At 38.4% G+C, this 15868-nt stretch overlaps 1 protein-coding gene and 1 long non-coding RNA gene across 2 annotated transcripts in view; one reads left to right on the forward strand and one right to left on the reverse strand.

Moving 5' to 3' along the window:
• The window catches only part of stk32a (serine/threonine kinase 32A), a 107918-nt gene extending 101357 nt beyond the window's left edge, over nt 1–6561 (forward strand). Inside the window, exons 11-12 of the mRNA XM_041801688.1 lie at nt 2872–2936; nt 5915–6561. Of these exons, the coding sequence (XP_041657622.1) occupies nt 2872–2936; nt 5915–6032 (183 nt within the window). The 3' untranslated portion in view covers nt 6033–6561. The remainder of the gene's footprint in view (nt 1–2871; nt 2937–5914) is intronic.
• The window catches only part of LOC121518970, a 48683-nt gene extending 35683 nt beyond the window's left edge, over nt 1–13000 (reverse strand). Inside the window, exons 1-4 of the long non-coding RNA XR_005992679.1 lie at nt 12931–13000; nt 12246–12346; nt 11680–11827; nt 9383–9443 (exon numbers count right to left, since the gene is read on the reverse strand). This is a non-coding gene — a long non-coding RNA (uncharacterized LOC121518970). The remainder of the gene's footprint in view (nt 1–9382; nt 9444–11679; nt 11828–12245; nt 12347–12930) is intronic.
• Between the last annotated feature and the right edge of the window lie 2868 nt (nt 13001–15868).

Below are 15868 nucleotides of genomic sequence, written 5' to 3' on the forward strand. Positions count from 1 at the left end.
GGAAAAACATAGGCTTAAATGTACCAGTCTGAGTGTTGTGTGCAGGGGACCACAGATATGGAATGAGCCTGATGACAGCATTAAAATGTGATACTCTTTCTCTATTTTTCAAGAGGAATTTAAAGAAGCTACTGGGGCGTAGGTGGCCTAATGGTTTGGGGCGCGCCCTGTGTGCGCGGGAAGCCCAGGTTCGGGTCCGGCCTGGGGCCCTTTGCCGCATGTGTCTCCCCTGCTCTCGATAAATCTTTAAAAAAAAAAAAAAAAAAAAAGAAAAGAAAAAGAAGAAGCTGCTGTTATCATCGTATGATTAACTGATGCTGCTATTCCTGATTAGTATTTGGACGCAGTTTTGTTTTATTGTGTTTCTGAACTATAACTGCATTTTAAATGTACTGACACTGGTCTACTGATGGCTGTTGTCTGTTGCTTATGCTTATTCAGACTGCCTAATGTAGAGGGGTGTGGACTGACAATGATGTTCTTGATCATGGTTCACCATCTCTCTCTGGAGCTTAGAAATGCTTCATGCTACTGCTATTGAAGAAAGGATCTGATACACTTTGAATGAGTGTTGGACTAATGAACTGTAAAGGGGCTATTGTGTTGTTTGTTGTGTTATTTATTGTTATTTATGTATTGTGTGTATTTGGTATTGTTTCATGTCAGGACACCCTTCTAAAAGCTTTTGGAAGCTTACCTGGATGTCTTTTTCATGCGCCTATCATTCACTGGCTGTTTTGTTGAATTCCTGTTGTTTCCTTGGTGTATGAATTAAATAAATCAAATGAAGAAAACAAATCAGAATGAAGAAACCCTGCCACTAAGCAGGGGAGGAAAGACAGCCTCTCCCACTCAGGGACATTGTCTAGTGGAGTGTCTGTGAAGAAGCAGAACTTAGGGAGAACCAACAGACTTTTCAAATAAAAGAAAAAACTTCTTTGGCTTAGAAAGAAAAAAGGATAATATCCACATAAACTTTGAGATGTACTGTAAATCATTACTGTAAATTGGTTATAGAATCTTGTTTTCAGATGTTTATCACTTGTCTGCTCTCCGTCATACAGACACTTCCTGGTGAAACGAGACAGGGAGAGTGGGAAAAGTGTGGAGACAGGAGGGGAGAAGGGGAGCTGAGGGGTGAAGGAGATGTGTCCCAAGAGAGCCTTTGTTTTGGTCTGAAAATCTGTTCTGAAAGTTGTTTAGTAAACCTTGAATTACTGTCCAGATACTGGATACAGGAAAATTTGTAAATCGAGTGTAACTTGGGCCACATACTGTATTCAGTAAGAAATCTACCACAGGATAGCTTAAGACATAAAAGGGACAAAAGAGTAGGTCCTCTTAATAGATATGCTTTAGTCTCATTAATAACCTCCTTACTGTAAATTAAAAGGCAATTTTCCAGTTCCTTGAATCAAGATTGTAAAGAGTAAGGAGAGAAGTTAACTTTTAAATTAACTAGTTTATGGGTAAAGGTTATCTAAAGGTTGTGTGAGGTGTTGTATTGTCTTCCAATTTGTCATCATGACAGCATAAGAGAGAGTCTACATCATACCTTGTTTCTCATCTGTCATATCTCTTATGGAGAAAATCCATCACTGATGTTTGACAAATTACATGCAATATTCCTGCTTTGTCTTTGTCTGGCTTTTTGTTGTGTTGTCCTTTTTTGCTAATCTCCATCAACACTCACACAAGGACACTTTATTTTTCCATGTCTTGTGATGCTGCACTTCCTCCTGATTCCATGGTGATTTTCCATTTTCACTTTTTTCATTATCTTTAAACCTGGCACCAAAAACTTTTTCACTTACAAATAACATAAATATTAATCGTAGACCAGCTTCTTATTTTGCTTTCTTATGCATGCATGGATGACTACAACACAATGCACACTGTCACCTTGTGTTCCTTCCTTTCACATTCACATAAAATATGTACATACACAGCTCCTTCTTGTCTCTCTTTCCCTCTATTTTCTGCTCTAATTTAGTAGATGGCTTTTTGTGTGCCAGTGGCTGCTTCCCCGCTGTGACAGCACCTGTACACAGCCTCTCTGCTGGGCTATATGACTGACAGCTCTGGGCAGGGAGTCAGCCATTTTTATCCTGAGGAGGCATCCAAGAGTCTGCATGTGCTTGGAGTTTTATAGGCTGGTCTGACTGGAAGGTGTGTGTGCTAGCAGCATGAGCTTATGTTTGTGTATGCAATTTAATATGCTGCTGCCCTTGAAGTTGGAAACTGAGCCCTTAAAGTCAGCACAAACTGTAGATTGGATGGTTTTGGAATCTGTAATCCATTTAGATATAAAAGTAACATTGGGTTTTTTTTTTTTTTTTTTTTTTTTGATTGTTGGATGCAGAAGCAAAAAAAAAATCACACATGCATGTTCTCGACTGTGCTAGTTTGTCCCTTTGTCACTCACACAGAGCGCTGTCATAATCATGATGTAACTCCATGATCTGTCTTTTCACGGCCTCCTTGGGAGAGTGAGAAAGCACCTGTCTACTTGTTCTGTCACTACAGCGGTTACAGGAACAGCTTGGCATGACAAAGCTGGATGTTCTCTCGTGATTAAGTAGGCAAAATATGTATGAGTACATGGAGCAGGTGGAGACATCAGTGTCCTCTAAAGATTTCTCTTCAGGCATCTTATTACATGGAGAAAGAAATTATCAAAGTATAACAGTGTACTGCTGATTTTTTTTTTTTTAGTAAATGTTCCTTGAATGAGTCATAGAAAAACGGATTTATTTTCATTTACTGTAGTCTATTCTGAACAATCATGACTCATCAGGACAGATTTTCATGTTCTTTTTTAAAAATTTACCTTCATCATAAACTTGCTGTTCTGTGTCTGCTCTTTTTCAGAATGGTCAGCTGCAGCAGCGTTTGGACAATGTCCAGAGAGATTTCATTGTCTTCAACAGAGAAAAGTAAGGTTCCTCATAACCTTCCCTCCACATTCTCTACAACCAGAACAAGTGCTATATGAAATAGCAATACTGTAAAGTACTGTTGTCCTTACCAGTGATAGAAATTTGAATCGCTGGTACCAAATATGCAGATTTTAATGTTTTAATAATCCAGAGCTCTAAACAGATTTTGCTTCCAATTTCAAGTATCCAATCAGTATTTCATGGCTTTTTTCTTGTGGCGGCTGTGACATGAATAAGAACGACATGAACAGTAGTAAACTGGCTAAAGAAGTTGGCAGTGATATAAAAGAAGGCAAGGACAGAGTAGAGGAAAGCAACAAAAAAGTAAGTGTGAAGGATGATTACATTCAACACCAAATTGCATTTAGCACATGAGGCTAGGGATGAGTACCCAAGTCCAGTATCAATGTGGCACCAGTGCCAACAAGTCCGCTACCTACAGATATGAATCAAACAAAGATTATGGTACCACCCGGACATGGCCCCCTGCCACCCAAAATGAAGAATACAAAATGCTGTCTTGAATTAACATAATTTATGTAGGGCTACACCTAAAATATCACAACTCAGTGTTAAGAAACTATTAGATGTTGATCAGTCCAATTAACATATAATAGTCTTCAAAGTAGTGGTGGGACGTAAACCGGTATTAATACCATCACTGGTAAAATTTCTGCCATGGAATGGATTTTTGCAACACCGACATCACCAGTTTAAATGCCTACGTTGTGCTGTGATGCACGCGCGAAGCATATCCACTCCCACAGCCAGCGAAGCGAGTGATTTGTGACAGATAGCTAGCACAGTTAGCGCTAGCAAACGTCACGCACCCTTGCCATTGTAACTAAGCATGGTTAACAGGCTAAACATGTTCTTTCCTCTCAAAGTTTAATTTCTGCACCGCAACAAAGTCAGTGTGCCGCCTCTGTCAGCCTGCCTGGGGCTTTAACACAAGCTAAGAGCTGCTTTGGCTGGTTTCGGTTCGTCTAGTGCCCAGCGCTGTAGCTATTCATCTTACAACTGCTCAAACAACTGTTCAAAGGTGTGTTGTTAACTGATGACTTTCTTTTTTAAGTCCACGGTGAGTCAAAGATCCAGGCTGCAACGTTAAATGAGGTCACAAAAGCAGCTGTAAACTAGCTGCAAATACTCACCAGTGTTATCACCCTACTGGTTTCCACGCTAATTGGTTTCCGTGATCCAGCTGTTGGTATGTTTACCTAACGCTGCAGTCGCAGATTCGACACACATTGTGGTCGGGTTTATCTCCGAGTTGTTTTAGAGCAGCTCAACCCAAGATGTTTCCTCACCACTGATATTTGTGGTTAAATTGTAGCGGATATAATTAGCCAGTGTGTGAAGGTGTTGGCTCACAGGTGTTGTGAGTGGACACTATCCCTTGAACAGTGTTCTTGTAGCTGAGTGAAAACAGTTATTTTCAGTGTTCTAACCGTGTTCCTGGGGTCTCTGTCGAAGCGTATAAAAAGTTAATAATGTGTAGTGTTGTGGAAGCTACAGTTTAGTGTTTTTAATCTGGCCATAGTGTGGAGAAAAAAATTCGGGGAACCAGTTGTTTTAGATCAGCCAAACCCAGATGTTTCCTTCCTGCTGACATAGTCGATTGATACCTGTCAGGTGATCACCTTTGTTGTGATCGTCGTGACTCACAGGGCTATGCAGAGGGCTTTGATCTTTTGGGGTGTTACGCTTTATTTTCCATTTTTTTAATCTTTAGTTGACAGCTGTGATGCACTAAGCTCATGACAGCGCTTAACAAGAGCAGCAAGGGCATCACTCTGTGTGTGTGTAACGTAAAAAAAAAAAAACAGAGTGTAAACTATGAATTTCCCTCCCGGGATCAATAAAGTACGACTTGACTTGACTTGACTTGACTTTACTACTCACCCATTCAAACATTTTAGCTGCAGTAGATAGGAGATGCGACTTGTAAATCATCGTTGATATGTTTGTGAATGTGCATCGAATCTGCCACTGCAGCAGAGGCCGTTAGGTAAACATACCAACAGCTGAATCACGGAAACCAGTTAGCATAGAAACCAGTAGGGCGATAACACTGGTACGGCAGCCAAAGCTAAGCTAAATCAATGCTAAACACACTACTTCTGTCAAGCTCTTCACAATAAAAATCCACAGTTATTATTTTCTGACACTCTTTTATTGTGGACGCCTTCATCAGGATGTTTGCTTGAGTTTTTAGAAGCTTAACACACATCAGCAGGATAGAGATGAACTGTGGAACTTAGAGTGCAGTTAGACAGAAATAAACCTAGAGAGACTTAAAAAAAAAAAATCTGTGCTCCTATGCATAGACATAAATTGAGTATGCCATCAAAGGCTTGTTTTAAAGGGAGAGGGGGGTTTATAACAATTGAATTTGGATTTAAAAGCATTATCTTTTTTAAATTTTGTAACACCACTATATAATACCGTTACCGTCAGAGGAAAGAAAAATACCTTTATGACCTTCAGGCCATATCACCTAGGTCTACTTGAAAGTATACTCTGTTTCTCTATTCACAGTTAATGGAGTGTTTTGAAGCACCATGGAAGTCTTTTTGTTATAAAAATAAAATTACTATTTTCCATGCTGGCTGGTAAAAGCATGCAAGACTGTCCTAAAAAACAAAATCTGGATATTTGTTACAGGCAACCTACTCAGAGAAATGTGTAATATTAATAATGGTAACTTTGTTGTTAAAGCTATGGTTTAGATAAACATACAACATTTCCTTCACATTCACTGCTACTTTGGGTTATTATCATGGCTATCAACTTTTTCAATTAGCAACAAACTTTAAAGCATCACTCAACTGGAGAGGACTTCAGCAGAATGTTCTTGTATAAACTGAAATACCCATGATTGTGACTGTGGCTGATTTTGAATCTGGCATACCTATCATTGAACTTTTTAAGGCATCTTTCTAATACTAGTACAATATTATTTTACTCCACAGATCAAAGAAAGCAGTGGTTGACTCGGAGTCCTCTGACCTGTCCATGAGCGAGAACAAGAAGGCGATAGAGGACGGACAGAACAACAATGTTGAACCCGCTGCCTTCTTATCAGGATAGCCCTCCTGAAATCAAGAGCCCTCTCTTATTCCTGCATCACCTGCACCTATCCCACAGCTTGTAGCGCCAACATATACCACTCATGCACTTAATGTTTTATCAGCACTGGCACTCCAACTCAGTCTTCAGTGTTCCTGCGTGTTTCACTAAACCATCAGTAAAAACACAAATGCAGAATGTGATTGTGCTTCACTGTTCACACACTAAAAAGAAAAAAAAGATAAACAATATCATGAGGTCCAGAGCTGCAGGAGAGATTTGGACTCCTAGAGCAACAGCCATGCCCCAGCCATTCCCTGTCATCATGAACCCATACATCTCTCCTGTACATCACACTGGTGCTCTAAAGTCTGCTCAACCTCACCGCAGGGCGACAAGCGGATGCAAGGAGGAGGACACTTCCTCGCTGATAAAGACAATGCTACACCTGCTCAGCTCTTATAGGAAATAAAGTCAGATGTGGTCAGCTCTTACTGAAAGCTGGGAGTACTGCTGCTTTTGCAGCTTTTGGTGGGACACTCAGATTTAAATCCCAGCAAGCTAGACTTATTCTGGACCACTGGACCATTATTTAAACACAACAATGGTTATCCAGCACTGCAGGAACAAGTTTAAAATGCATTGGAGTTGATGGCTTTGGAGCTTACATGACCTCAGATTTGAGCATGACACAAGAGTACAAAACACTATAATGAAGAGGAAAAGAGTTCAAAGAGGCCTTTGTTTTTAAGACAGCAACCACAGACTCCTCTAAGTTATAAAATGAAGAGATGAACTGTCGGCTTGAGCATGACTGGCTCACTTTAAAACTGCAGCAGATATTTGGTTGTAGCAGTCATTATGCTTAGCTTTTATGCTAGTGAAGCTAACAGAAGGTAGTGTTGCAATAGTTGGTACAATGGCCCAGCTGCATCAGCTGCAGATAGAAGCAAAGGTTTTTCTTGGTTTGTGTATGCTTTAAGTTGCTTCTATTCAGAAATTCAAAATGCAGTTAAAAAGTTTTTTTTATTGTTAAATCTCCTCTGAGAAGTTTTAGCAGGCTTTGTGAATGAAATTGATAGTGATACCTCTCTATAACCAATATTATTCCACTGTTTCCTCTACCATTCATTTGATGGCAAACCAACCCAAATGAGACCCCCGCCACCATAAAGGCACTGAATGCTTGCTTTATTTAACGTATTTACTTTGCTTATTTTATTTAACAGGGAACATATCTTTGGTACCTAATGTAGCATCAAGGTTTGGATTTTGACTTATCCTTACCTAAAGACAGTTCGACTGATTCCTTTCCTAGTCTAGTATTTTGTTGGCTTTTTCAGACATTTCTGTGAAACACCGAGACGCTTTTATTCAACTGCTGACTTTTCATATTTTTATTAGTGCTGTCAGTTGACTGAAAAAATTAATCTGATTAATTGTAGGCTTTATAATTAATTAATTAATTACAATTAATCACATATGTTGATAGTTTGAGAAAGATTCTATTATTGGTAGACTAAATACAATAATAAAACAATGCAACAAAACTTTCTACTCACTTTTGAAACAGTAGACGTGGAGACCAAGGGCAGATTGTCCACTTCCTAGTCAATCTAGAATGCTGTTAATCCCTGGAACAATAATTTTATCCATAACAATACAAAAATTAGTTGTAACTGATTATGTTAAAGTTTCTGAGTTTTTTCTACTTGTCCGGTTTTACAGTGTATGTAAAATTGAGTGTCCTTCCTGTTGGCCCCTCTCTCCCATCAACAGATTTTGCAGTCTTGCGGCGAACAAAAGTAGCAGGGCATGCCTTCAAGCACGTTAGTTTAACAAGCAGGGCTGGATCCAGATCTTTTTGACTGGGTTGCCAAGCTAGGGCCGAGAACTTTGCATGAGTGGCATGGAGTTTGTGTAAAAAAGCCAAAAATGTCACATATTTGCTGTTACTGTCTTAATTCAGTTTTTTTACCAAAGGATTTATAAAATAGTTCTAAAACTGCAAATATATTTCTTTGTTTTGTTAAAGTTAAGAAAAAATGTGACACCCCCCCACAGAGCCAAGTCACCACCTTTAACAGACAAAGCTGAAGGAAACTTTAAATAACTATTAATTATGGTTAAAAGAAAGTAGGCTTAGTGGTTGGGTGCAGCTCATTTAGCAAGCGGCACAGGTTCAAACCCGGCCTGTTGCTCCTTGCCCCTATGTCTCTTCCCCACTCTCTCAACCCCTTTTTCAAACTCTATCCACTGTCCTCTTTTATGAATCATGGCATGGAATGCCCCAAAAATATCTTAAAAAAAAAAAAAAAAAAAGCAAAAAAGAAAGAAGGCTGATTGTGATTTAATTGTTGAGAAACATTGCTATACATGTACTGAACAGCATCAGCAAAGTTAAGAGTTACCACTAAGTCCAAAGGGGGCGCCAAATTGACACAAAGTAGAACTTCATCATAGGAGCTGTAAGTTTGATGGTTCATCTTGACCCTTGATCTTTATAAGAAGTTGAGGTAAAAAGTATGTCTCCAACTTTCTTTACATACATACTTTTTGATTAATCTTTGCTTTTATCTTCAAATGACAACCTGGGCCTTGAAATCAAGGTTTATAACTATGAAAATGTAGAACTTGTAGATGGTAAACAATATGTGTTCTACACTGAACCTTGCTTTGCACATGCTTCTTCATCAACTGTAGCATTTATGCACAGACAGACAAAAACAAATCTAAAGCTGTGAGTGAATACATATTCCTTTAGGGGTTTAGTCCTAGACAGGATTCATTTATCAATTTCTGGCTGTATTGAAATTTGTTCAAGTCAAAGTCAAAGTTTACATCCTTTCTTTTATGTTGGATTCAACCAATTACATACTGTATGTACCACAACATAAGCCTGTCAGTTTGCACTTGCTGTTAATAAGTTTTGTTGTTAAAAAGCCTTCAGCAACAACAGAAATTTAACCCAAGCTGAATAACACTGGAAAAAAATCTAAAAACAGATATGTAAAGTACTGAAAGTAATGAACAGATACCAAACAAGGCAATAATTCTTACTGTAGACTTGGTAAACACCGTGTCTAAGAGACCACACTTGCCTCTCAGTTTTCAGCCTTACAACACACACATGAACCACAACTCTTAAACGTCACCTGTAGGTAGTTAAAGAAAAACTTTTTTCACAACCAGTGAGTAAACGTGATTTCTACTATTGCATAGTCATTCTACTGATCCTAACTTTGACTTTCTGCAACATGCCTCAACACTTTAAATATGACGTGTAATTATATTTAAAACGTATTTCACTTTATTAAGTTAATAATTGTTAGCACTTTTCTATTGAAAGTTGATACAATGTTTTGACTTACCTTTGTGTTGTTGCTGTTGATGTTGTCATTGATGTAATTTTTCCCATCCAAAGGTGGTTTCCTGTAAACGTTGTAAGATATAGTGGGAGAGTTACACACATGGACTTATCCTTGGAGTAAATTATATTCGTCAGTGATTACCTTAAATGTTTTTAATTTAGCTTATGACAGTAATCCATTGGAGCAGATTCAGACTCTAAAAAAGTAACCAACAAGTAATCACTGACAAATAGTAGATGATCCAGGTAGTGCCATTTTTCCACAAAATCTCTATTAAAAATGATTTAACCAGGGAACAGAACTGTTCCACACCTGTGAATTTCATTCCAGTTAAGGTTTTGTTGTCCTTGAGTTGTCACTGTGTGTTTATTGTATTCAAATGTGATGGAGTTGCAAACTATTAAGGTGTGCCTTAAATAATGACATTCTTTATCTGAACCAATCTGACTGTTGTGTGACTTTTATTTCACTTCATGTCTTTCTATATTATTGTATTTTTTTGATGAGAGATACTCTTTTCATTACCTAAAAAGCTTTAATGAAAAATTGATGAAAGTCTCAAAAGGTATCTCCAAAATTAGGTCCTCAGTCTTAGCTCAGCTTGCATTGGAGTACTCCTCACAATATTGAAAACAATGCTGCCCTCTAGTGTAGAAGCATGGTTAGCTACAGATCTCTATGATTTGCAAAATCCCATCATGGATAGGTATCCTGATTCCTATTGGAATGGATAAGTAGGGTAAAGTGCTAATGGTACATGGCTCTTCAAACGAATTTCCAGAGGCACATTTCAAAACCGAATGATGTAGGAAATTTCCAAGAATGCCTTGTAAATCTACAGCAAGATGGCAACTCGGAAGCGAAAATAAATGTACAAGTCTAAGCAGCACCCTATAAAATAAGATTTGAAAATTAAAACATCCATCTCATATTTAATTGAACAATGTTTTCATTTTTGAACAAGCATTTAAAAAATGCCCGTAAAAAGTATTCACCCCCTTGGATGTTTAACCCTTTTATTAACTTAATCACGGTCAATATAATTTGGCTTTTTTGAGAAAATACCTCTTTGACCTCAGAATGAAACAAGATTTTATTTTAGATTTATTTAAAGCCATGTCGAATAAATACAAAGTTTCAAGTGATTGTAGTGTGAAGACACCTGTGTCTGGAAGGTCCAGTCACTGGTTAATCAGTATTCATGGCTACCATTACAACATGAAGACAAAAGAACACTTAATGCAACCTACAAAAAAGTTTATTGAAAAGTATAAGTCAGGAAACAGATACAAAAAACATTTCCAAAGCACTGAACAATTCCCGGAGTTCAGTTAAATCCACCATCAAGAAATGGAAGGAAAATGGCTCATGTGTAAATCTGCTTAGATCAGGCGGTCCTCACAAACTGAGTGACCATGCAAGAAGGAGACTAGTGAAAGAGTCCACCAAGACACCTATAACTATTCTGAAAGAGTTCCAAGCTTCAGCAGCTGAGATGGGAGAGACTCTGCATACAACTGTTGCCCAGGTTCTTCACCAGTCAAAGCTTTATGAAAGAGTTGTTTCATAAACTGATTCCTTTCACAGAAATACAACACCTTAAATCTCTGTATTGTAAAGATCTGTGTCATTTATGTTATGCTAGTTATTAAAGTTATTATAGTGGCTTTATCTTTTTTTTCCAAATATTTCTGGATGTTGGCTGGCAATGTTTTCTTATGAACTGTTAACATAATTTCCAGAATACTGTTATGTACTAATTCTTAAAATTTACAACAGCCGTAACTGAACAAATAAAGAGGTCTGATGGATCTCTTTATCAACCTATACTGTTGATTCTTATGGCTCTTTTGTAAAATGAAAACTAAATAACTACATGTTTTACAAGTACTCCCCCATAATATATACTGCTGCTAAATTTGTGTAAATGTCCATTACTGTCAGGATATTAAGATAAAGATATGAATTATATTGTGAGGTTTCCTTATATCCCTATCTAGAACATTGAGGGTTACGCATGCAAAGAGAACAGTTGCCTATGCCACATGAACAAACACCTAACAAATTAACTCACAGCAGGAGGGGAAACATATACATCTGTATGCCGTTAAATGAATCAAGACAAATCTGAAACATGTTGGCAAAAGTATCCTCTTTCCTCTCCCAGTCTTTCAGTCTTTCTCAGGGCATTCCTGCATAAATGCATCCTCATCATGAGTCATGCTCCATATGCATTTCTAATTCTCTCTGTCTCTCACCCAGACACCAAAGTTTACAGATCTGTGTCTACCACTTACCTAGGTCATCTAGAAGTCACAGTCCTCTCCCTCCTCCACAGTGGGCTCGGCTGAGGCAGCATTTTATACAGTAATGGCTGATCTGAGTGGGAGTTCATTTGTCTCCACAGTCTGCCTGGATACACCACATATAAGAGCAGCAAACACCCTTGAAGACAGACAAAGGATTTTACTCATTCAAGAAAGGAGCAGTCAATAACTGCTAATGTTCAGTACCCTTACAAGAAATCTATTCATATTGTAGTTACTGCTACTGTATCCGTAAAAAACATTCTGTTCTTATTGTAGTCAAGGACATGTTCTCAATTTGTACCCCTCAACCACGAAACAGCCTTACACAGTCCTCCTGTTTAGATAGAGGTTGCTGAGTCAGCTCTCTGTAAAGAACTAGTCTGCATTTAACAATCACCATCACTGCCAACTGACTGATAGGTATAATTTCATGAGACATTAACTCACCATTTAACAATGCATTTGGGGACTTTCAGTAGTTTTAGATCTTACTGTGAGGTTCAGATGATATTTCAGAATAAGACAGAAAAGGAAGGGTGACAGACGTGGCTTACCTTTCCAGTCTGCTGTAGTTTTGCCCATCAAAAGCCATGTGAGAGTTGCAGATAAATGGTATTGTAACTTATATTTAGCTGTTAATCCCCATTATCGCACCCTGCAAAAACGAAAATAAATTAAAGTGATGTCCAGTACAATGCTAACCTAGTGTAGCCTACTTAAACTGTTTTGCATTAGAAGCACTGCAATGTCATTGGTTAGTCTTTAATTTAAAAACAGCATGTCATGTACATGACATGAAGTTACAACAGCAGAATATAACACTTACACTTAGCTTGGGCAGGTTTGCTCCTCTCAAATCATACATTTGAAATTATACATATATTTATTTCTAGAGCATTGTTCATAAACAATTTAATTCAACAGCATCCTCAGAAATTTGACTGAACCAAAAACTCAGTAAGGAAAATGTAGTTCTTATGGAGTACATCATGATTACATAGATTTTTGCTTCTGGCTACTAGATAGCCTCAAATTTACTTCCTCCTCATGAATTTCGGATTGTTTTTGTACAGGTAGATGTTCATGTGTCACCCTCGGGCTGCCACACATTCATTTACTTAGCTAGCAGTAGCGCAGCTACCGTTACACGCTGTTTACCTGACAACCCAGTAAAACATATATTTTTGAAGATACTGACGTGAGTCGTAATTAATTTTTACAAATGTTTAAGGTACGAACCATCCACACAACAGGTGAAACGTTTCTGCCCAGGTACGCAGTTTCCGTAGAAATAAATCTTCGTGTTGAAAATGCTGACAAGACGCAGTAAACCCATCCGGGTACTTTGTCCAAAAGCTGCTGGTCCCGCCCCTTTTTCGGCGAATATGTCCCATCAAAACCATTGAAGTAAATATGAAAGCAGTCTCTATTTTGACAGTTCTTTTTAATTTTAGTCTTTAGACGAAATGTCTTTTAGATTAAGTCACATTTTAGTCAATTCTACCCTTTATAGTTTCAGTCTAGTTTTAGCAGACGAACACTCCAAACCATTTTAGTCTAGTTTTAGTCCATAAAAACTCTTATCTTAGTCTTGACTTTTAGTCCAATAATTTGTGCTCTCTCCTAAATCTGGTACCAAATCATGTTAGTGTGTTTTATGCCCCCTGCCATCCATAAGGTCCATGCTTTACTGCTAAGAGGCTAATTACAGATGTTGAATTTTGACAGATTTACCCACAGTGAAAAAATATTATGGATTTTTAATGTTAGACAAAAACTAAATTACATTTTCTTCTATATTCCATCATCTTGACAAAAACTAAACTTACTTTTTGTCAGTTTATGCATTTCAGATCTATCTCTGGCTAGTCTTAGTCTAGTTTTCATCATGGCAAAAATGGCTGTCGACAAACATTTTTCGGACTGCAGCTCCTGTTGTTACAGAGAGCCTGCTAGCTTAAAGTCAGTAAATACACTAACATCCGGCTTTTGACGCTATAATACTCTCTTGTTTCAGCCCAAAGACACGGGGCTCTTCTTTTACTCTCCCTCATCAATTAAGAATTAAAAACGTGGTCAATTATGACTTATTAATTATTGATGCTCAAAACGCAACGCAGAAGCGTCCAAACACGGAGCTGGCTTTCACCAACACGGGGGCGTGGTCACTGCGGAGAGCGGTGGGTGGTGTCACCAGCTACTGAGCTACACCGATGTCCAGATGGGCTGATAGTTAAGAGACTGCTTTTCCTAGGTCTTTTTGGTCTCCGTGCAGTCTGTCTTTCTGCTAAACTGACTCCACGTATGCCCAGTCTGATATTTATTCCAAACAGGATGTTTTTTTTGTTTGTTTTTTTTTTACATGGCCACCCCAACGCAATTTCCCAGTTCCAGCCTTAGCAGCCTTTCCTGGTCCTCTCTTTTCCCCGAACAGGTTCAAGGAACCTCGTGTGTTAAAGATGGTTGAATAGACTCGAGTAACTGAATTATTTAACCCATTTCCATTACACTGAGAACACGATTTGTTTGTGGGCCTATCTTTACTCTCAGTAACCTATGGCTTTTATCTTTTACACCCCCCAATCTTACACTGCCTAAATGATGATGAAGTTTGGATATTGTCAACATTACTTTAGTCATTATATTCGGTCTGGACTTGGACTTAATGTGTTCTATCGTTGGCAGTGTTGCACGAGAGTTTCAGCAGATTACTGCAGATAGAGGTCTGTTCTCTTCACCTTAGGGCAAAGACAAACAGTTCTGTAAATAATAGTCTGAACTGGGATGCCCCCACCTATTCCTCTCATTAAGTTCCCACACAAGTACTCAAAGTGTTGCTTTCTCTGCAGAGGGGTCTCTGGAACCAGCAGTATAAATGTGCAAGCTGTTTCCCCATACTTCCTTCTGATGCTCTGTGACTGTATTAGGAGATCTTCTGCCTGTCTTCTGATCATATTTAAAGGATGTTTAGGGTCAGGCTCTACAGCCATTCAGGATAGGCAGGCCACTGGGTAGTTTTCCCCACTTTCCTATTCAATATTCCAACCTAATCTGCTTCTAGCCCCTCAGAGTTCACAAACCCAAGGTTTTCTGCTGTCTTGTTTGTTTCCAGGCTTTGCTCTGCAAGGCAATTAGTTGGAAAGTCTCAAAAAATTGCTTTTACCTTAACACAATAATATTTGGCCAACTTCACCCCTGGAGCTGCAGAACAGTATGCAAGACAGCCATAGTCAAGCACTTAGTGGAATATAGACTTCTAGACTGTCATGATGGTTGTCGTTTCAGAACCCCAACTGGAGCCTGGCACTCATCATACTAACATCTTTCTCCTATCTGTGTATTGTTTTTTAACATCAAGTTTTACCACTGGGTCCATGACATAGGTACCCTTCTACACTCTCCACCATTGCAGTGCTGCTATGGTTGCCCCTAAACTAGAAAAATGCATGAAAAAGAAGCAAATTTGCCTACAAACACTGAAGGCTTAAACTTTCCTAGCTCCATTACTGCAAAGTTTTACAGTGCATGTAGTATTTACTCCCATAGATGTTTTACCCTTTTATTTTATAAATCAATCATGGTCAATATAATTTGGCTTTTTGACAAAATAGACAGAAAACCTCTGTCCAAATGAAAAGTGATTTCTACAAAGTGCTGTCAATTCAAGGAAATAAGTCATGTAAAATAAGTGATGACGAAAAATATTCACACCCTTTCAAGCCGATATTTAGTAGATGCAACTCTGCTTACAATCACAGAGCTGAGTCTGTGTGAATAGGTCTCAACCAGGCTTGCAAATGGTCACTGCAGTTTTACTCCTATTTTCTGAAAAACTGCTCAGGCTCTGTCAGGTTGCACAAGGATCAGGCATAAACGGCCCTTTGCAAGTCCAGCCAAAAATTTGCCTTTTTTCTTTGCATTCACCTTGTCTTTAAACCATTTCTGTGTAGCTTTCACTGAACAATTTGGGTCATTGTCTTGCTGGAAATAAATCTTCTCCCAAGCTGTAGTTCTATGGCAGACTGTAGATTTTCCTCCAGGATTTTCCTATATTTTGTCTCATTTATTTTACCCTTTACAAGCCTTCATGCATGCCTTTTGGTGAACTCTAGTCTAGATTTACTCTGAGTTTTCTTCAGCAGCAGCTTTCTCTTTGCCACTCTTCTATAAAGCTTTG

This window comes from Cheilinus undulatus, linkage group 12, assembly GCF_018320785.1.
Source record: "Cheilinus undulatus linkage group 12, ASM1832078v1, whole genome shotgun sequence".
NCBI lineage: Eukaryota > Metazoa > Chordata > Actinopteri > Labriformes > Labridae > Cheilinus > Cheilinus undulatus.